This window comes from Malus domestica, chromosome 09 (assembly GCF_042453785.1).
Source record: "Malus domestica chromosome 09, GDT2T_hap1".
Lineage (NCBI taxonomy): Eukaryota > Viridiplantae > Streptophyta > Magnoliopsida > Rosales > Rosaceae > Malus > Malus domestica.
In genome coordinates, this window is record NC_091669.1 from 2,278,216 (window position 1) to 2,299,776 (window position 21,561).

The following is a 21,561-nucleotide window of genomic DNA, read 5'->3' on the forward strand; positions in this document are numbered from 1 at the left end:
TGTCGTGGTTTGTGTTGTATTAATCTTCATATGAACCTATAAAGTACAAAAGCTTAATCTTGTAAATACATATTCTAGCAATGTGAAGAGTGGAATTAGGATTCAATGCTAAAGCAAAATACTTACGTATCCCATTGTGTATACCCTTCTAGTGCGTTTTCACACAGCACGCAACGTATGATAAGGGTGCGTTTGGTACGTGGGACGGGACGGGACGGAACGGGACGAGGCGTTCCGTCCCGCGTTTAGTGCGCCAAAAATGGATGGAACGGGCTGTTCCACGGGACAGGTTTTGGGTGTTTTTGCGTTCCACCTCCCCCCTGGAACGGGTTTGTTCCACGTCTGTGGAACACAATGTTTTACCATTTTAAGACAAATATACCCCATGTCTTTTTCAAAAATGACACCTTCGTTCCGTCCTGTCCCGTCCCGTCCCGTCCCGTTCCGTCCCGTCCCGTCCCGTCCCGTCCCGTCCCGTCTGCGTACCAAACGCACCCTAAAGGAACAAAAAGGTATACACCTCGAGACAAGTAAGTCCCATGTGCTAGTAAATTAGCTTGGATGTATGGCTGGTTTGGTATTGCTGTGCTTTGAAAAAAAGCTGCTATAAGAATAAGCGGCTGTGAAATAAATCAGCAGAGCGTTTGGTAAACTTTTTTGTAAAAGTGCTTTTGAAAAAAAAAGCAGTTTGATAGTTGGTCTTTTCATTAAAGGAGCACTGTAGTTCCGTGTGCTTTGAAAAAAAGCCAGTTTTCCAAAGCTGCAAATAGCAGCTTCAGCTTTTTCTTTTGATTTCAGCTTATTCTCACAGCAGCTTCCAAAATAAGCCATTTTTTTTCAGTTTACCAAACACCTAAAACCCTCACAACTTTTTTTCATAGGTGCTTTTTTTTAAGCACCTCACTCCCAAACTAGGTCGTAATGTAGTCACGGGAAGCGTAAGAAACAAAGAAAGGAGTGTACAGCCTGGGACAAAGCACATATATATTTTACAACTACATGTATGTACTCTATGGGTGAGGCATGGCCTAAGGGGAAGGATCTCCATTTTTTTTCAAAAAATAGGAATTAGTTGTGAGACTCACTCCACATCGAACTTCAACGATCCGAATCATCTATTTTGTAAATTTTGATTCATAGATCATTCTTACAAAAATTCAAGTCCGAAACTAATTATCACGATAAAATTTGAATGTTTTATTAGAACAAAATGTTCGTCAATTTTTTTGAATTCAATTATATGCCTGTTTGGATCCAAATTTACACCATTGGCCCATGCAATCAAGGCCTTTGAGTGAGCATAGCTCCCAACCATCGGATGGAAAAGTGAAGATAATTTTGTTATTGTTGAAGGATAATATTATGATTTTTATCATAATAATTATCTTTTAATATGGATTATCTGCATCTTCTTAAACCAGATAAATAGGATGCGAATTATATCCTAAGCAAGCAGTACAGTTCGAATTGATTTGGGATGTTTGACGACACTTGGAAGCTAAAAATGAATTTGAAATTCATTTGATCAGGATGCATGCATGGATGGGTTTAAAGGTGATGGAATTATATGATGTGATAAGCCTAGGATTTGATGGTCTTGGATAATGATGAGATAAGAAACTTAGGTAGGCTAGGCCTTTTTTTGCATGGTGATGGGCGTTGTCATATGAGTTTGGAGTGATAAGAATTGATGATGTGAGCACAGTATGATTGTCGTGTGAAAGGGCACTTCGAGATTTCAAAGGGACACCTGTTGTTCCTCTTGTAAAAGTCCACAAGCATAAGAAGACTAGGGAGATTTTTGCCGAAATATATTAAAGATAATATCAGTTATTGTTTTTTAGAGTATATTCGGAAAGAGAGATTATATTCACACACCTCAAATTACTTCTCCCACACCTTTTTATTTTTTTAATATTTTCTACACACCACTAACACTTGATAAAAAAATATTAAAAAATTAAAAGGGTGTGGGAGAAGTAATTTGAGGTGTGTGAATATAATCTCCCATTCGGAAAAGGCCTCTATTGGATTGGCGATCAAGAAGACTTGCTATAAATACAGAGGCAGTGGCAACATGAAAAGTCCTCATCCAATTCAACACACAAACTGCCATGTACAAACTCTTGCTTTACGTGAAACCTTTCAACAACCTTGAGATTTTATTTTCTTTTTCCCGCTGACACATCTTAAATTTTAATAAACAGCATTGTGAAGGCAACCGGTGAACATCTTCAGTTTGGATAAACAGCACTGTGCCATAGAACCATTCGACCGCGAAGCACCTTCAGTTTGGATAAACAGCATTGCTCCGAGACCGACTGGTTACCTATCCAAGTCTCGGTCAAGAAGGATTTTCGAGTCCTTATTGGCAGATGTCATCTCATCAGCCTTCTCGACGAAGTGAGATGTTACCAAGTTACTACATTTAGCACCCTGAGAGCCGAATTTGATATTGAACTTCGCAGAACTAGCAGCCCTTCAGGCTCTAGAACCCGAAGGCCGAGACGTGTTCCTTTCTCGGCCACAGTCGTGAGATTTAGAAGTCAACAACACGCCCAACGCAACATCAACTCATTTTACTCACCGGTCGAGCTCGGCCGTCGAGTTGGCACGCCCTACACACAACCGAAGAACGTAGTTAGCTTTTTAATTGTTCGGCCTGTGCGCCACGTAGGCTTGATAGTTTTTAGGTTGGAGAAATTAGGTTCACATCCTTCTTTTTGCTACTCCATTGATTAAAATCCTATTCATTTTCAATTTTTGATCAAGGTCATTGGGTATTAATAACATCATTAATCATTTGAATAATAAAATATTTTTATTTTTAAATATATTCCTTTAGTGTTAAAAATGTTAAAATTAGTATATTTATGTTTATGGCTAAATTTTTTATCATATATTTTTATTTTTAGTTTGTACCTCTTTTTAATTTGTACCCAATTTTCTTTTCATTTTTAATTTGTACCCATATATTAGTTTCTTTATGTGCCCATATTTTTTTAAAGTTTTATTTGTATTTGTACCCATGTCTATAACGTCACGTGACATTGTATATTTAATCAATTATAGAAAAACTACATATGGTATATTTATGTTTTATGCCTAAACTTTGTATCATATATTTATATTTTTAGTTTGTACCCACTTTTAATTTGCAACATTTTTTTAAATTTGTAGTATTTTCTTTTTAGTTTTATTTTGTACCCATGTATTAATTTCTTTTAGTGCCTATATTATTTAAAAATTCATTTGTACTCGTAATTTTTTAATCTTTTATATGTACCCTAATTTATTTATAATGTACCCATTCTTCTTTATTAATGTACCACTTTGTTATATGTGAAATGTACCAATTTTTTTAACATTATGGATACATTCTTTTGCCATTTATTATTTCTTATTTTTACATAGTTTTTATCCATTTATTCAAGGGAGTTTTAACGAAAAGCCCACGGTACTGTTCACTTTAACGAAAAACCACATTTTTACACTAAAAAGTCAAACCTGCTACTATTCACTTTAGCCTTTATTTTGTCCTTATCGTTAAAACTCAAAGTTTTTAAGCCCTTTTCATTAATTTTCCTTTTATTTTCAATCAAAATGTTTGAATTTTTTTATTGTAACTGTTTCTAATAGTATTATAATGAGGGATTTTAAATTTATAGGATTATAAATCTCATAAAATATCAAACAATTAATGTCAAAACTATAAAAATATAAATATTAATTGTAATATAATGAGGTGTACAAAATCAAAGGACTTTGATCAAACTTTGAATACCATTATGGTTTTAGTCAAAGAATATTAAGGATTAGAGACTACATCCAAAGTATCCCTTTTAGGTTCAATAATGCCTTAAATATTTTTTAAGGAAAACTAATAAAAAAGGCTTGAAAACTTTGAGTTTTAATGATAAGGACAAAATAAAGGGTAAAGTGAATAGTACCAGGATTGACTTTTTAGTGTAAAAATATGATTTTTCGTTAAAGTGAACAGTACCAAATGCTTTTCGTTAAAGTTCCCTATTTTTTATTTGACTAATATTTTACAAAATTAATCAATGAAAAGCAACTTCAAAAATACACGATTCAAATCGTTAAAATTTAATGTGGTGCCCTTCCCTTAAAATGACGTGGTGATTTAGATAGACACTAGAAATTAGGCTCGTGCGTTGCCACAGGAACCAACTTTTTCAGACGTAATCGAATGAATAAATTCAACACAATTATGAACAAACAAAGGGATACATAAGTGAATGAAATCGATAAAATAAGCAATTTTGCTTTTATATACATTCAAGTGAGTTGACATATAAACACATTGTACAATGAGTGGGAAGAAACTGAACGTCTTTGATTAGAAAGAGATGGTTTCAAAAAAAGTTCTGTTTCCTTAAGAAACAAAAGAAACATTTAGTTCACATATATAATGTGTCATGCAGTGTAGACGGCCATTTCAACAGATAATTAAAAATAGAGAGTGTTGAGGACTTGTTCAAGTAGTTAATTTTGTAACCACAACTTTTCAAAGGCAAAAATAAGCAGAAGGTTTGTTTCCATACCAAACTGAAGAAACAGATGCAAGCTACAGTTTACACATATTTTGCCCCTGCAGTTAAGACAGCAAAATATATGCCCTGCAATCTACGTACCTCACTTGTGCAACATATGCCTTACACTGGAAAAACATCAAAAATTGAATACAAATTTGTAAATCATGGACAGATTTTGTTTTACATTTTTATAATCAAATCAAACGGCAATGTAGCACGTAAAATTACAAACTTGAAGCAACCAGAGAGCAAAAATTAAGATGTAGAGATATCCTCAAACTTGCAACATATTGTATGGAAGCTAACCGTAGAGGTTTGTGAAGCAAACTGCGGCATGAGTTGCAGTCAATTGAACAAAAATATAGTAGTTCAACTAAAAAATGCATATAAACACATTTAAGTTAAATAAATTCAACACAATTATGAAAGGATACATGAGTGAATGAGATCGATAAGATAAGCAGTTTTGCTTTTATATACATTCAAGTGAGCTAGCATACAAACACATTGTACAATGAGTGGGAAGAAACTGAACGTCTTTGATTAGAAATATATGGTTTCCAAAATAGTTTTGTTTCCTTAAAAAACAGAAGAAACATGTAGTTCACACAAATGTGTCCTGTAGTGTAGGCAACCATTTCAATAGGTAATGCCAAGAAAAGGAATTAAAATATTAGGCATATAAATGCAAGCTTACAGAAACTTTGTTTTTGTACACTTTCTTCTCCCTTGAATGACAGTTTGTTTCTTATCTAGAAAAATAAAATGAGCAGGTCAATGATACTCACATGTGCAAAATGCTAATCCTATGGTCTAAAGCTAACTGAGTTTTTAAATGTAAAATCTCTAATTTCACTGCATTTGGATTGATCACAGTTCGTGACTTGTTAAACTTGATATCTCCTTGTACATTTTGGGAACTTGACGGCTTAAAGAAGTGCTCATAAAAGCAAATTACACAATATCTACTAAAAAACTTAGAGAAGGGACTCAATTAGTCAACAACCAGGTGCCTCACACTTAAATATTAAAGACCAAAGGGAGAAAACGAAGCCAAACTCTTAAAAATTCGTTGGCACACATGCTTCATTGGCTCAATTGAATGTATAATACAATAATTCGAACAATAGCTCAGAAACAGTGCTAAAATTCCATTAGCACTAATCACACACTGTTGGAACAGAGATCCTAGCAAAGCTACACCAATTAAATGACAGACTAAAAACCACAAACAGGAAAAAAGGAAAAACAGAGTTATCAGACAGCATGATTCAAATATAATTTTATTAGGGTTTGTAAAAGCACAACTCATCCAGCACTTCGAACACACCGTGGGATTTAAAGACCATAGAGTAACATGTTGGATTCATCATTTTTTGAGAAGAGACAAACCTTTCATTTAAGCTAACACAAATTACATATCAAAGGATAAGGAGTACGCTCTAAGAACAGACGGAAATAAAACAAACACATAACAGACATAACTATCATACCAAGAAGCCCCCAGACACTTACTATTGGCTTTGATATCAGTTTTACAATCTGCCTTTGATATCAATTCCACAATTGGGAATTGATATCAATCTTAAACCCCACAGGCTATTCATGTTTGAGAAGGCATCAGACATGCCCGTCAAAATCATTACCAAGCTTAGATACTTTCAGAGTACGTGAAGTGGGGTCACTTACATTCTGTATCAAAAAACCTGACAGACGCCAATGAAATTTTAATAGCGGAATTGAACCTAATTCATTAACTGTGGTTCGTGCATGGTCATGATGATATGAGGTGAATCGCTCTCTAAAATCAGATCTCGAAGAACCCTAACAGAAGCCAACACCTTGGATGAATGAATCACATTTAAGTTGAATAAATTCAACACAATGCATAAATTGCCTTAAGATCTGCTAAACTGAAGTAACAAAATGACAAAACTATACAAATTACAGACCAGAAACAAAGCTATAGCTGACTGACCTTATGCCAAATCCCTCGAGCTCTTTTTCAATTAGACGCTTGTGAGTTATTGGCTTTATTGCATCATGAACAATTAAAATGCAATTGCATGTCCTAGCAGTGCTGATAACCAAAATATTGTTAGGACAACAAACGGTATCAAAGTTTTCATCTGAAGCTATTTTGACTTTATGCACACTGAGATGAAGAACCAATATATATTAATTATACCTTTGGGATATTTGGGTGGTCAAGCTTATGCCAAACATCAACCTCTTGCTGAAACGACGCCCGAAGAGCAGCAGTTTCGGCTATCCTCCCCCCAATCCAATATCTTTAATTTTTCACTATAATATCAAGAATACATAAAGCCATGAGAACAATATTGATAAGAAAAATACAGGATAACCTACGGTTAGGGGTTCATTATTCAATCAAATAACACCGTTTTCTTACACTCAATAAAAAAATTTATGTATTTCTAAATTTGTACATGCAGTCACATGTATTCTTTTTCTCCAATGAAATAAACCCCCCCCCCCCGGAGTCTAATAACGATGAAAGTGATTGACCCCAAGAACCCCAAACATGCCAGTCCTAAGAACACAAAGCATATAAAAAACAGTTAACCACACACTTAAGCACATTTGCGTCTGCACAGTGGCCATTTATTAGGTCATAATACACATGAGTAAACCCTAAAACACAAAAATCAAAGTTACAAACTTTCAATACAAACCAATCGAGAATGAATTTATACCACACATTCTGGCATAAAAGAAAAGAAAAATCAATACTAATATTTGACTGCAAGCAGATCTTGTGGGACTACTACAAATAATATAAACCAGTAGATTTCCGTAATAAAATATAACCACAGATGAATGAAGGGCTATTAACTTAATATTTAGAAATAACCGTCAGTCCCTAGCTATTATGCATGCCACTAATGAAAGGAGGGATCACCATTTATTAAGGTACCTGGAATTCACCAATACCAGGATATTTCCAACCATGCTGTTCAGGATAAGAAGGATATTGTAGCTCTCCACACGGACCTAATCCAACTTCAATTTCTGATATTATTCCTTCCTCAAAAAACTCATCAAATTCAACTCTGAAGCTCCTCAAGTGGTCGAAGTAAACCTGCATTGGTTCCATTATAATATAACAAAATAGAAACTCTCAGCATTAAACAATAAGAATGCATAGGGTCTGATTCTTAGAGCATACAAATTCTTAGAAATATAGAACATATAAGTTGGAATAGGTTTAGCAATAGTTTCTTTTAAAACATGAGTGGAACATGTAAAAAAAGACAAATATAGGAAAGGAGATATGACAATCCATAGAAATAAAAGACCAACATAACTAAGTAATTCTAGAATACTATACCTCAACAGCAGTGCGGCCTCTTAAAACCCGCTCTTTATCAATTCCCCAAGTGAGACATTCAGTGTTGCGTTTCCCTTCTTTATTAGTAAAATATATATATCAGGATTCTTTTGGCCCATTTCTGTCACCCAGTGAGAAAGAGGGATAAGTACATCATCCCCGACATCGCCTCCACACTCGTGGAATGACATCACGACCTAAACCAATATACAGCAAGACAATGCACACCATATCCAACATGCATATTCAAAGAAAATATGTAGCGCAGAAAATCTCTCTTTTTTGAAATGAGTTTTAACTGAGTCTCACAAACTAATTTACAAAAAAGAAAGCTATCAGTGGGTTACTTTTCAGCAATCTACTCAAGACTATTTTTCCCCTTACCTAAGACAACAGTCAGAATAAACTTAATTTATATACAATGCAAGCCAAAAGAAGCAACAATTGGTATTCAACCTCACTTCCAGAAAATTACTCAAAAGACAATGAGATAAAGAGTTTCAAAAATATGATGCATATTTCAATCGAGCCTCATTAACAACAGAAAATACAGCAGCACAAAGCATAACAGAAACTTGGAAATGGAAAAGGAACCTGCAATTAGGCTTCTTCAGAAGCAAAAATGGCATTATGGAACCCAGAATAAGAGAGAATCACACAGAGAGAGAGAGAGAGTGGAGTGAGCCGGTCTGAGCAAAAATAAAGATACTGAGCTTTAGAAAGTAGGAAAGGATGTTGTTACCATCCACTAATTGTATTGTTCCATTCAGTAAAGCAACCAATGCAGTTCTAGGCTCATAGTTCCTATTCACATTAACCCAAGAAAATTGAGCTTCAAACTGAAATTTAAAATCAACATTGACCCAAAATACAACTTCAAATCAAATTTAAAATTTATATTGGCCCAAGAAATAAAATTTGTTCCGCTTTAAACTCAGAAATTCGAAACCAACCCATCACCTAGAAAAGTACCAAACAGCAAAAGAAAAGGAGGAGAAAGGAAGACACCACATTTTGCAACCCTTTGAGTTTTTGAAGTCTAAATCTTTCCTCTTCTGCTTCTTCAATGCTTAAAATTTTCACTCACTGACTATTGTCTGCCATTCTTCTTTACTCGGCTTTAAAAATAATTTCCATAGAATAAATAAGCAACAATTTTCTATGAATAAAAAGAAGTGGTAAGAATTCTCCCTCAGAAAATTAAAAAAAAAAAAAAGAATGCTCACAATTTTGTCTAGCAAATACTCCAGCTTTGTATCTTCCTAACATAGGATTTATTTTTTTCCTGTAAGAAAGATTATTCTCTTGTTGCCCGTTGGAATATAAGGGAATGTATATTATTTTCACATTTGAAAATAACTCAAGTTTCTTACAATAAAAAGTAAAATTGTTTGCAGTGTGTCTTTGAGTACTAACAATGCGAACCCCAAGTGACAATGCAATTTCCCGTTCTAAAGCGAAGGAAAAAGAAACGAAAAATTGAAGAAACCAGCCTTTTTGTTCAGTGTGATGGCTGACAATTTATCTAATGGGAATATGAATAATTGTGTTACTCGATACAAAGTGCAAATAAAAATTGAAGAAAGCACTTGAAGATGAAATGAAGTGTGGGTAAAAAAAAAACAAATGAAAATTGAAATTGAGATATATGAACAATGAAAATTGAAATTGAGATATATGAACATTCATTCTTAGAGATGGAAGGGGAGAGAACAAAAGATACTAATCAGCATATTGCCAACATATATCTCAGAAACCACCAGATTAGTTGTAAGGTAGATTGTTAAAGCTGTTTGAGAAACTTTCGTCTACAATATTATGAAGGAATGCAAACTAAGTAATTGGTAGCTGAACGAAATTTTGGCAAGGATTTACAAAGTAACTCTATGAAATTCATCAATAAATCATCTATACAGACGCACATGTTCCCAGTCACAATGATTAAAATCTAAAACATTTATTCATGCATTCGTGCAAGGGAAAGAATGGACTCAGCCTGGTTTCTATCAAGTGTCAACAAAAGAACACAATTCAAGTTGCACAAAGCCAAATTAAATGCATAAGTGACATAAAAATTGAACATACCGCATGATAGTCCTCAATCTTCATCAACCGTGAATCATGAATTATGGATATTATTCAGACCACGAATGTGTAAACCCTCCAATTACGGTTGGTAATCGGGTTCAAAATAATGTTTGTAGAAGTGTGCTGATTCCTTGAATAAAAAGCAGAGTCTGCACTATTCTCACTTTGTCACCCTAATCAATTAGGTCAAATAAGGAGCACATTCATCATCCATATCAGTCCATATAAAATACGCAAACATTAAAAAAAAAATTCAATCTTGACCATTTTTGCTATGCGAAACTGACGCTTAATTCTTTTTTAAGAAATTAGCATAATAGTACACAAAATTTACTTGAATTTAGTCTCCAATTGAACAAAGGCCACAACGATATAAGAATTGAATGAAAGTGGTATACAAAATCAACTCACATCATCACCACCCATCAAAGGAACACGGAATGTGGGGATCATCACAGCAGTTCCCAAGGCCAAAATGTAGTGCTGGAAACCCAAAGCAATTGTTTCCCCTGTTTTCAAAACAAAAAATGAGAACCAAATTGGGGAAATTTTAAAACCCAACAAAAAAGTCGAGATTTGGGTTTGAGAAAAGATGAATAATAAATGAGAAAAGGTGAAAAATAAACATACCCTAAGAGGGATTTGAGTCAATGCCTTACCCTAAGCCTTGGAGTTGGTCCATTGCTGGATGGCTTATCTCTTCTGGTTTTGGAGCTGCCATGGCTTCTGCCCAATTCAAAACCCTTAATCTGCCTCTAAATCCAAAAGGGTTTTTACCAAATGAATCAAAGAACACTGATTTGAGAGAGAAATTCTCCCTGGGTTTTGTTCAATGAATACAAAAATGGAAGTTATTTTTACCAATTTAGAGAGAGATTAGAGTCTATGACAATGAAAAAAGCACAAAAGAGAAAAAGCTAATGGATCATGGAGGTAAAAGAGGACTGATGACCACACAACCCTCTCTCTTTCTGTCCCTCGAATTGCACTCTCCCTGTCACCGCGGCCCATTCCCTCAGAACCCTACCCCCAAAGTCCTGCTCAACCCTCTAGTACGAATTGGACCTTTGCTCCACCCGAAAAATATTTAAAATGTTCTTAAATGACTACTTTCAACTAAAAGAGTAGAACCAAATCAAAACCAACAACTTTCAACTAAATTGCACAAAAGAGTCAAAATTTAATTGCTATACAGAACTATCGGTTCAATCGAAAACAATCAGAATTCGAGACCCTACCTCCTCCATTCTCTGAGAGCGAAGCCCTCCTCAGGCAGCATCTCCGACGGCGCTGGCAAAATGGGATCGTCGGACCCGCCAAACCCTCCATCAAAACCCTGACCGTTCGATTCGGGCCTCAAGTATCCCTACTGGTCGAAGCAGTAGCAGAAGAAGAAGATGAGGAGGAAGACGATGGACGTTCATAATCGAAGAGTTCGAAGGGATTTACCTTTGGATTCTTCGGCTTTCAGATGGAGTTTGCTTGTGTGTGGGCCTGCAACTTCGTTTGCAGGCGTGATGTTTCCATGGAATTTCTCTCGGGTTTACATAGACAACAAAGCGAGAGAGAAAGCTTTTGCAGAAGGGGAATTGTGTTTTGTCGAGGTTTTGAGTTGTAGGTAGAGCTAACGAAGGGAGATGAGAGAGAGAAGTGGAGCGGCTAGGGTTTGAGTATGGAAGAGATGAAAAATGGAGAGAGCACCTGTTTTGGCTGAAGCACGGCTCACCGAACGAAGAATAAAGAGGCGGTGGCAATTTTGTAAATAACTCTCAATTCACTGTTCATTTCTACAGTGCCATTTCCCATGCTTTCTTTAGACTAAAGTAATTGTCAATTTGCCATGCCAAATATTAGAAAAGTAGAGTGTGGACACGGGAAGAAAACCCAGCTTAGATATGGGACCCACATGCACATGCAAATGCAAATGCAGTTGTCATCAATCTCAATAATTTTCAACAAACCTTTATGTTTTGATTCAAACAGTTTCCCACTTTCGTGCTTTTTGCTTGGTGGGCAAGGAGCAGTTTTTTCTCTTTACTTTATGAGTTTAACTGCCCATTATTATTATTATTATTATTATTTCGAAAATTAAAATTGGTTTCAGAATTTTCTTTTCAATTTTTGGTTTTCAAATGAATCTTATAATGTTTATACGGTCAAAATACATTAACGTGTGCATGAACAAGGAGGAGCACGTCTAAATCGAGAAAAAATCTAAATTTTTGTATGTGGTTCAATATTTTAATGAATAGAGTATTAGGTTTTTACCTATGCGTTCCGTGTTCAAAACTCTCCAATTTTCTAAATTATTGTAATAATTTCGAACATCCCTTAATAATATGGTACAAATTTATAGCTACCGTAATGTTCCAATCAAACAAACAATGACATGTTTACATTTTTCAATACGTGACATTATATAGTTAAATTGATCACGGTGCTACGCGGAAGAGGATCCTCTCTGGATCCATTTTGTGGGGATCCTAGGGATCCCTACATCATAATCGTTCATCGTACATTATGTGATCAGTTTTCGTCAAGTACTATTTGTGTTTTAATTTTAAATAGAAAAAAGTCAAATGATTTTTAACCGCATAATACACGATGAATGAAAGATATGAAGATCCGTAAGATCCCTACAATTTGGATTTAGATAGAATTCAAATCCGTGCTACATGACAACAAAACCATTATATATAAATTGCTCTCTAAAATTAACTCGACATCGTCCTTTTTTAAGTCAGGTATAGCACACAATTAGCCCCTGGATTTGAAAATACAACTGGATCACCGCCATTTATACGATTTAATGGAACGCTAGTCCGAGTTGGACGGGGCCCATTTCCTTCCTAATAAAACAGCCAAGTTGATGTTGGACTGTTGGATTGGTGATAGTGATGAGCTTTCAGCGCGCTGTTTAACTTTAACGCTGCATGATCCATCACACGACGGACAATATATGTGCCAGATACAACGTTGCACCTTTTAACCTTTCTACCCAGTATCCACCTAATTATCTCAGCCTCCATTTAATGTCAATTTAATATCTACAATCTTTTGCTAATAGTTGGGGGGTTTTCTTAACTAAGTTATCTGCGACTCTATAATGTGTACAAAACTGTGCAGGATTAACCACAATCGTACAATGATGACTGAACTCTGAGAAATATTCCCAAATGGACCACACTTAGGTGATTCTGGACAAATCTATGTGTGATTGTCACACTGTCAAATAATTTTAATCAGATTTAAAAAAGATTTCGTGTTGTTGAACCAAAGTTGTAAGAGACTAGAGGAAGTCAGTCCTCGCTAAGGGAAGGAAAGGTTGATATTGGTGTCACGCTCGACCTTGTCGAGGGGGATGAAGGTGCGGTCGATTCAATACTCGAATTAACCAAAGAGTGATATTGTCTACACACCTTCTTTTAAGTATCACACACTCTTTGTTAATTTATGTCATATGATCATCTTTAATTCATTCGATTCGATGACAAAAAATTAAGAGTTGTGTGTGAAAGGTAAAAAGAGGTTAGCAACACTCTTAACTAGAGGTGGCAAATCAACACGTTGGGTTGTTAATGGGTACTCATTAAGACTCATTTAGTTTGATTTCACCTTACACCATTATCACCATTACAAACCCCACCTTTATATTATGATGATATCAAATTAAACGAGTCTTAACGGGCACTCATTAACAACTCAATGTGTTGATCTCCACCTTTACCCTTAACCAAATAATGACGAAAGTTTGACATTTCATATCGTCTTCTCTCATAAGCCTGATAGTCATAAAATAGGAATAAGGATCATCTCCGGATCCTCTTTGGGAGGATCCCGATGATCCGTGTATCGTGTCTATTTATTGTACATCATGCAGTCAGAAATCATTTTAAATTTTATTATTTAAAATTGAACACAAACAGTATTTGACAAAAACTAATCACACGAGGTACGATGAACGGACACGATTCACGGATTCCTGGAATCCCCACAAAGAGGATCCAGATTCATAAAATATGGTATAGAGTTAGACCAAAAGCGACATAATTACACCACATGGCAATGTGACATTCAAACCAAAAAATACTCATTACTCTCAAGTTTAAAGAACACTTAGCTACACTCAATATGTACCGTGATATGGATAATGTTATTAACACCTAGTTTTACTTTCTACATACCTGGTTAAGTTTTGGCTATTGATTTTTTTTTTTCAATTCATTCGATGAGATAACCAAAAATTAAGAAGAGTGTGTAAAAACTAAAAATAAGTATGTGAATAGCACTACCATGTGACAATCCTGAAATTGAACCTTTTCACATTGCAATGCATAATCTTTTTTATGCAGTTAGATAACTTTAGGGTTTAGGTGTGATTAATTGAACTATAACATGAAGTGATAATAAATTACTTTCCCACTTAACTCGTCAATTATATAACTAATTTAATACTTTACTTAATTACAAGTGATGTCTACACTACTAGGTTCGGTCCACGTATGATTGACTTTATACAATGTCACAGTCATAGTGGTATTGAAGAAATCTGAATCTGGCGGGATCTTCTTTATCAGATTCTCGGAGATTCGTGAATTATATTCGTTCATCGTATATCGTGCGGTTAGAAATTATTTTAAATATTTTTATTTAAAATTAAATACAAACAGTACTTGATAATTGATCACATAATATACGATAAACGTACACGATTTACATATCTCTAAAATTCTCGCACCATCTGGAGAGGACCCAGTTGGGTATTCAAGGGCAGAAAAGTCGTCCTCCTCACTCACCTCCATAAGATAGGGGCATTTCCGTCATTCCATGTGCCTTGATCCGAAGTTCAACCCAAAATTTAAGTGGGCCGTCGATTACTCCTAAGCACGATTCCCGTGATTGACGGTGGATAGAGTGCCGCGTGGTCACTCCCCCCCGGTAAATCCATCTCTTCTGCTACGAGACCTCACTCTCTATTTCTCTCTCTCTCTCTCTCTCTCTCTGTCTTCCTCCTCCTCCGAGCTTCCAAAAAGCTCATTTCTTCCTTCGAGCCACCGCCCGCCAGTTGAAGCAGTTGCAGAAGCAGCAGCAGCCGCAGAGAGAAGCTAAGCATGGCGGCATTCCTCATTGTCCTCCTCACATCTCTACTAGCTCTCACCACTCTCCCCGCCGCCGAATCCCGACTCTACACCAACTACTACCAAAAATCGTGCCCGAGATTCGCCCAAATCGTCCAAGACACCGTCACCAATAAGCAGATCATGAATCCCACCACCGCCGCCGCCACTCCCCGCCTCTTCTTCCACGACTGCCTCGCCAACGGCTGCGACGCCTCCATCCTCCTCTCCTCCACCCCCTTCAACAAGGCGAAGGAGAAGCTCGGCGTGTTAGGGATTCAGACCGGAAGGCGGGGAGAGATTAGGCACAGGTGTCGATATCAACCTCTCATAGAACAGAGAAGCAGGAACTACTCGCTGTGCACCAGATCATAAATTGGTCCATCCCTAGTATGCGTTTTAACTCTTCCCTATTAGGTTAATATTTATACTTCCATTATTTAAGCGAATGGTCTCTTGTTCCGGCTTACTTCCACATTTCTCGGTTTTGCTCCCACATTTCTTGGATTCCTGGGATCGTAGAGATCGTAACCATTATTCATACATCCGTTTTCGTTAATTACTATTTATATTTAATTTTAAATTTTAAATTTTAAAATAATTTTTAATATATGATGAACGGTTACGATCGTGCGGGATCGCTACGATCCTTTTCCACATCTCTTGGATACTAGTTGAAAACACACTTATTTACTCAAGTAAGGTGAAAAGGTTGTCAAGTATCATACTTGATGGTATATACTTACAGCTGTCCGACGTGAGAATTCCGTTAATCTTTGTAAGTCCTTTCTCTTTTCTTTTTGGAAAATATTTATCGGATTGTTGGAGAAATTTACTGATATACATTGCCCAGTCTTTTTGATAATTTTACTGCTCATCAGAACAATCTTTTCTAGCAAACCCTACTGACAGTTTTTATCGTTATTAGGTCCGGAATACAGGAAGCCGGATGGAAATTGGTAACAGCATCAGCCACTTCGGAATCATGAGTGCTCAAGTTGTCTTTGTGCTTTTGCTCTTTGCTCTCACGAACATATATACGAAAGATATCGACATTGGTTCAGTTGACCGCTCCTCTCGGAAAGCAATGTAGGTCGTGTTAAATTGGGACTTTGGGCATCAAAATAAGTCACCAGTGTTCAGGAAAAGCGAGCATTAACGCCGCTAAGGCGCACCTCTTGCGGTCTTCTGCAGTTTTTTGCCCTTTATTCCTGCAACTGCTGATTGCTCGTACAAAGTTCGATTGAAATTTAATGAGAGTCAGAGCAATGGGATTTTCCAAGTGTTCCCCAAAGATCGCACAACGTTCGATTGAAATTTTGGCACTCTCCGCACGTCTTGATTAGTTGATACGATTTAACGAGTTATCCCGTTTAGATATTCATTGATCAATTTTGTAACTAAATTTAACAGTACAAACTCCTTTTTTGGCTGTCTGAAATATTTGATTGATCAATTAAATGTTACTATCTTCCATCTGGAAACAATAAAAGTCGGCCCTCTATTGGGAGAAATTTTTGGCCGCGAACGACCATACCACATGGCTGTCTAAAAGCATTTTTAACCGGAGTCCCATCATTATTTTTGAAGACTCATTTACGAACTTAAAGGGAATATGCTTGTTCCTAAAAGAAAATTAGTTCCAATGAGAGTGTCTTTATAATATAATCATTAAATTTAGGGACTACAAGTTAAAAAATCATTGTTAATTTCATAGCGGTTGATCTAAATGGTAAAAAAACAAAATAAAACCCCAAAAATACTTTCATACCTCTTGTTTTCTGAGCAACAGACGAGAAAAGTAACGCCATCTGCCCCATTGGAAGCTGGTATTCTAGAATCCCATCACGTGCTGGGAACTTCACCTGAAGAAAGTAGGGATTCTAACATAAAACTAAGAATAATGCTATCTACATACACATCCCTACGCAATCCTTAATTGTAAGGTAATTTTTGGGATCTCCGGACAGTCCCCTATATTATAGGGACTGGAGTTCCAATCCACTGAAAGTCACCAAGTTCTTAACTTTAAAACATACGGTGGTACGAACCAAGTATAAGGACAAATATTGGAGATGCTCTAATTCAACGAACAAAACGCCCATTCTTGCCGATGGTCCCACCCTTCGCCCCTTGCTTGCGTGCGAGCGTCCGAACTCAAGGATTGCCCCTTGTATTTGTGCGCGCGTGCGAGCCCTCAGATTCACTCGTTATATTCCTTTGTAAATTTCTTTGCATCCTTCCGTGAACGTTCAGTTGTTAAAATCAGCAATGTATTAACCTCCTCCGAATATTCGTTGCAGGGAGCAAGAGGGAATAAATAATGCAAGTGGGAATAATTAACCTGAATTTTCAGGAAGCCGAGGAAAAGCACCGAGGCAAAGGTCTAGGGCCCTCCCTTTTCCTCCGAGAAACTTTCAGGAACAAGTTGCGTTGACGACGACCTAGACTTTGCTGTGCATCGTCGACTTGGTGGGAAGTTTCGTCGTGGGGCCTTTTGATTGGTGAGACAAAGAAGTCCATAGTATTAATAATAACAATAGGATTGATTCGTATTCTATATAAAGAGAGACATTGATCACATTCTGGTATCCTCTTCTCTCCATCTACTGTGTGTTTTAAGCAGATCGGCAAAAGCTTGAAGATGAACGACCAGTAAGTCAACTTCGACTTCAAACTCCTCCGATCCTTGTTTTTCTTTGAATCCTTTGCCATGATTTTTCTTGTGTTGTCTTGATTAAGCGAAAAATGGTCTGGAATGGCTAAAAGTGTGTTTTTCAACTATCAAAAGTTCTTGCGGTTAAATCTGGCAAAAAAAACTTGCAAAACGCTTTTAGATAGACGGTATAAGCTCTTTTCGGAGAAGCATGTGCTATGTCCGCCTTCTACAAGCACTTCTATATTTTCAAGTGCTTTTTCGAATGGCACTTGAGTATTTAATAAACATTTCCATATGTTCATGGTAAAAGATAAGTGCTTATGAGTAAAGTGAATCTTACGAAATACAATAGCATAATAATCGTCCTTAAAGTTTACCAAAGTGCAATTTCATTCTTACAAGTATTTTGCTAAAGTGGCTTTGTTAGAAATAGGTAGCATTATTCACGTACTTATTTTTACTAACAAGAGAGGATCCTTGCTGTGAGGATCCTAGTCGGATCCTCTTTGTGAGGATATGGAAATCCTCCAATCACATTTGTTTATCGTATATCGTGCGATCGGTTTTTGTAAGATATTGTTTATATTCAATTTTAAATAAAAATAAATTATAATGATTTCTGACCGCACGATGTACGATGAACATATATGATTGGAGGATCCGCCCAGGATCCTCTTGAGACCTACACCTCTTAATTTTAGGGTCGGTAGATCAAATGAAGTGAGGAAGATCAATGAACAATAATTAACAAGGGTGTGTAAGAGGTGAATATGGATTGGGGAATAACACTTTGCTAGAAATATGATGAAATTTCTATAGAAAACTAGCTTGTTTGAAACATTTTTAAACCAATTCTTAGTAAAAATGCAAGTAAAGTTTAGAAAAGTACTTGCAGTGCTTCCTTGCAAAAAGCAAATAGTTTTTTTAAGGAAACACTTCAAATGTTTCTTTATAAGTGCTTTTGAAATCTAAAAATATTGTCACTAAAAAACGCTTTTAATTATTTTAAAAGTACTTTTAAACATGTAATTAAAAATACTTTTGGTGATTAGACTGACATTTTCAGCTATTTCAACAGAAGTTTCAAGCATGTTTGCTATTATAGTTGGATGCTATTTGCTTACACCCTCCATTTAACTTTGCTTCAATTTTTTGTTGGTGATCATGACAGAATTAGCACTGCTGGGCTTGAACTAGCAAATGAGCTGGTGACTTCTCCTCCCCTTCACCAGTCATGGGACGCGGTTCTTGATCAGATGCAAAAGCTCCCCCCAGCAGCTGATCCGAACCAAAAAATGGCCTTAGACATTAGTGAAACCAAGCACTCAAACACCACCATCATATCTTTTCTTACTTCACCAGTCACACTTCACGATCAACAAACGATGGTTTCGTCGTTGACTCTCAAGAACGCAGATTTTTCTCTCTTTGAGTTTTTGTGCGGCAAAAACATCCCAAGTTTCTCCGTCAATGAATTGGCAATCAACTTCTTCAAATTGAACCTCACAAACCTCGATATTTGGCGAAAAAAGGTGCATATTATTGTCTCTCTGATAACTGATAATGTTTAACCATTTTGACGACTTTTAATGTTAGTAAGAAACAGTTAAAAATCATATTTATATTGCTAGATTACTTTTCACTTAATTAGTTTGGATTCTTTGACAAACTGTTAATGTTAACGAAAAACTCTTACAAAACCGAGTTTAAGTGTTTTTTCTTTTACTATGAAAGAAGTTTGAGGAACTTATTTGTAAAGACTTCTCCAAATTGATTATATAGAAATTCAGTAATTGACTAACTTTTATGTAATATTTCAGCTGGTAGAAATGTTAGAAAGCAGCAAATCCTCACGGATAGTTATCACTGGACATTCTTTTGGAGGTGCTGTGGCTACCCTTTTCACCTTATGGCTGCTACAAAGCCTTGACTTGTTGAAAGCGAAACGCCTCCTTTGCATCACTTTCGGTTCACCCTTGATCGGTGACGAACAACTCCGACAATGTGTGTTGGAATTCTCAACATGGAGTTCTTGCTTCTTGAATGTAGCCTCCATCAATGATCCTGTACCTAAAGTCTTCCTAACTTCGCAAGGGAGTGGTTATAAGCCTTTCGGAACATTCCTACTGTGCTCCTCTTCGGGTGGTTCTTGCATTGAGGACGCTGATGCCATTTTGCAACTATTGGTGGAAACCAGCTCTCAGTGTGTTCAAAATCCAGTTCCGAATTCAGGGACTCAGTTGTTTGATTACGGAAAGATTTTGAATGATCTCAAGACTAAGGCATTGTCTAGAGATGTCTTTGAGTTGGTTGAAGAGGATAGAGTTCCACTTAAAGCTGGAATTAAAACACAGTTGGCAGCAATATTAGGAGTTCTCAGCTCACAGGTATCAAACTTTCAACACAAATATCTGATTTGATGATGATTTAGGGAAATGGTTTCCACACAAACCTGTTTATTTCCATCTTTTGATTCTCCTTTGATTTATTTAATCCAAAGACTAGAAATAAACACAGGTGTGCAAGGGGAGAATATGAGTCTGCGGAAATCACATCCCATGTTTACTTCTAGCTACTAACTTTTCTCTCAACTCCTTTTGTAAAAGTCATTGCAGCAGCAACAAACCAACATAGAATTCGAAAGTCTGATAAAAAAGATGGTCACTCACGAACGTAAACTAGCGATCCAGAAGACGAAGGTTTACAGTTCTTTTTTGAAATTGAATGAGATTAAAAAGTACATGGCCAACATTGAATGGTACAAGAAGGAGTCCAAAGACATGGGAATTGGATACTATGACAAGTACAGAAACAAGCGTTACACGAGTGACATTACTGCCGAAGAGTACAAGAAGAAGCTCTTTAATTATTGGCATGACATGGTTATGGAAGCTGCGAACAAGCCCCAGACAGAAGGAACCGCAATGCGTGTCCGTTTTCTTTTTGCTGGAACGAATTACAGAAGGATGATCGAACCGCTTCACATTGCTGAGTACTACAAGGAAGGTGGAAAAAATTACGTAGGGGAAAGGCCTCCACATTTCGTTCTTTTGGAGCAATGGTTCAAGGAAGACGAGAAAAAGAAGAAGGAAAAGAGAGAGAGGGAAGAAAGGGAGAACCCGCAACTGCGCAGCGCAAGCAAGTCCAACTCAAAAGCAAAGAGTGTGGTTTCTAGTCTGAATGATGATTCTTGTTTTTGGGTGCACGTCGAGGAAGCGCTTATCTTGTGCGACGAACTAGCAAGTAATCCAGATGCCAAGCAAAAGCTGATCGAATTTGAGCATTACGTGCTGGATACACTCGAGAATTTCGCAGTGACACCTGATATTTTCTTGGCGCAGAGCAGCTTCATGCAATGGTGGAACAAGTATAAAGGGATTGTGGGAAGTAGCTACTCCTCAAAACTCACGGACGTCATGAGGCGTCGCACTTATCTCAAGTATGCGGATGGGGTCTCGGTTCTTGCTGGTCTATAAGCCAAGATAATTGAGTTTTAAGCAAGCAATTAAATCAGATAAAGCAAGATTAGTTTTGCTGTATCGCTCATGATCTTCATGGAGAAAGACGGGCTGTACTTGCCGGACTTCTTGGTGCTACTGCATTTGAATGTTTTTGCTACTACATGGAGAAAGACCAGCTTTCTTGTGAGACAAATAATGTGTGGGGGTATTGTTTCAACTATAACGTTGTAATTTCCGCTTCATAAAAGTAACGACGCTCGTTGTATTTTGATTTTCCCAAGTGTGAGTGCTACCTAATCAGTATTTGTAATAAATTGAGACTTACATT

General features: G+C 36.6%; 1 protein-coding gene and 2 long non-coding RNA genes across 7 annotated transcripts; 2 read left to right on the plus strand and 1 right to left on the minus strand.

Moving 5' to 3' along the window:
* Positions 1-4,541: 4,541 nt before the first annotated feature.
* On the minus strand, positions 4,542-11,365 carry LOC103421484 (uncharacterized). Of its 5 annotated transcripts, none has more exons than XR_011571408.1 (8): positions 10,627-10,813; positions 10,408-10,505; positions 9,994-10,169; positions 7,909-8,029; positions 7,495-7,605; positions 6,745-6,860; positions 6,535-6,636; positions 4,542-4,681 (listed from the first exon to the last, which is right to left on the minus strand). It is a non-coding gene; the product is annotated as an uncharacterized lncRNA (long non-coding RNA). The 5 variants fall into 5 exon arrangements; XR_011571409.1 differs by lacking the exon at positions 4,542-4,681 and adding an exon at positions 4,683-4,883; XR_011571410.1 differs by lacking the exon at positions 4,542-4,681 and adding an exon at positions 6,123-6,397.
* Positions 11,366-14,890: 3,525 nt separating this feature from the next.
* Positions 14,891-16,605, plus strand: LOC114826900 (uncharacterized). The gene is made up of 2 exons (XR_003775910.2): positions 14,891-15,503; positions 16,042-16,605. It is a non-coding gene; the product is annotated as an uncharacterized lncRNA (long non-coding RNA).
* Positions 16,606-17,234: 629 nt separating this feature from the next.
* Positions 17,235-21,561, plus strand: LOC139188129 (senescence-associated carboxylesterase 101-like). Its single transcript, XM_070805257.1, has 5 exons — positions 17,235-17,335; positions 17,417-17,768; positions 18,944-19,304; positions 19,593-20,159; positions 20,379-21,561. Exons 2-5 carry the CDS (start codon positions 17,758-17,760, stop codon positions 21,246-21,248), a joined length of 1,809 nt encoding a protein of 602 aa, XP_070661358.1. The 5' UTR covers positions 17,235-17,335; positions 17,417-17,757; the 3' UTR covers positions 21,249-21,561.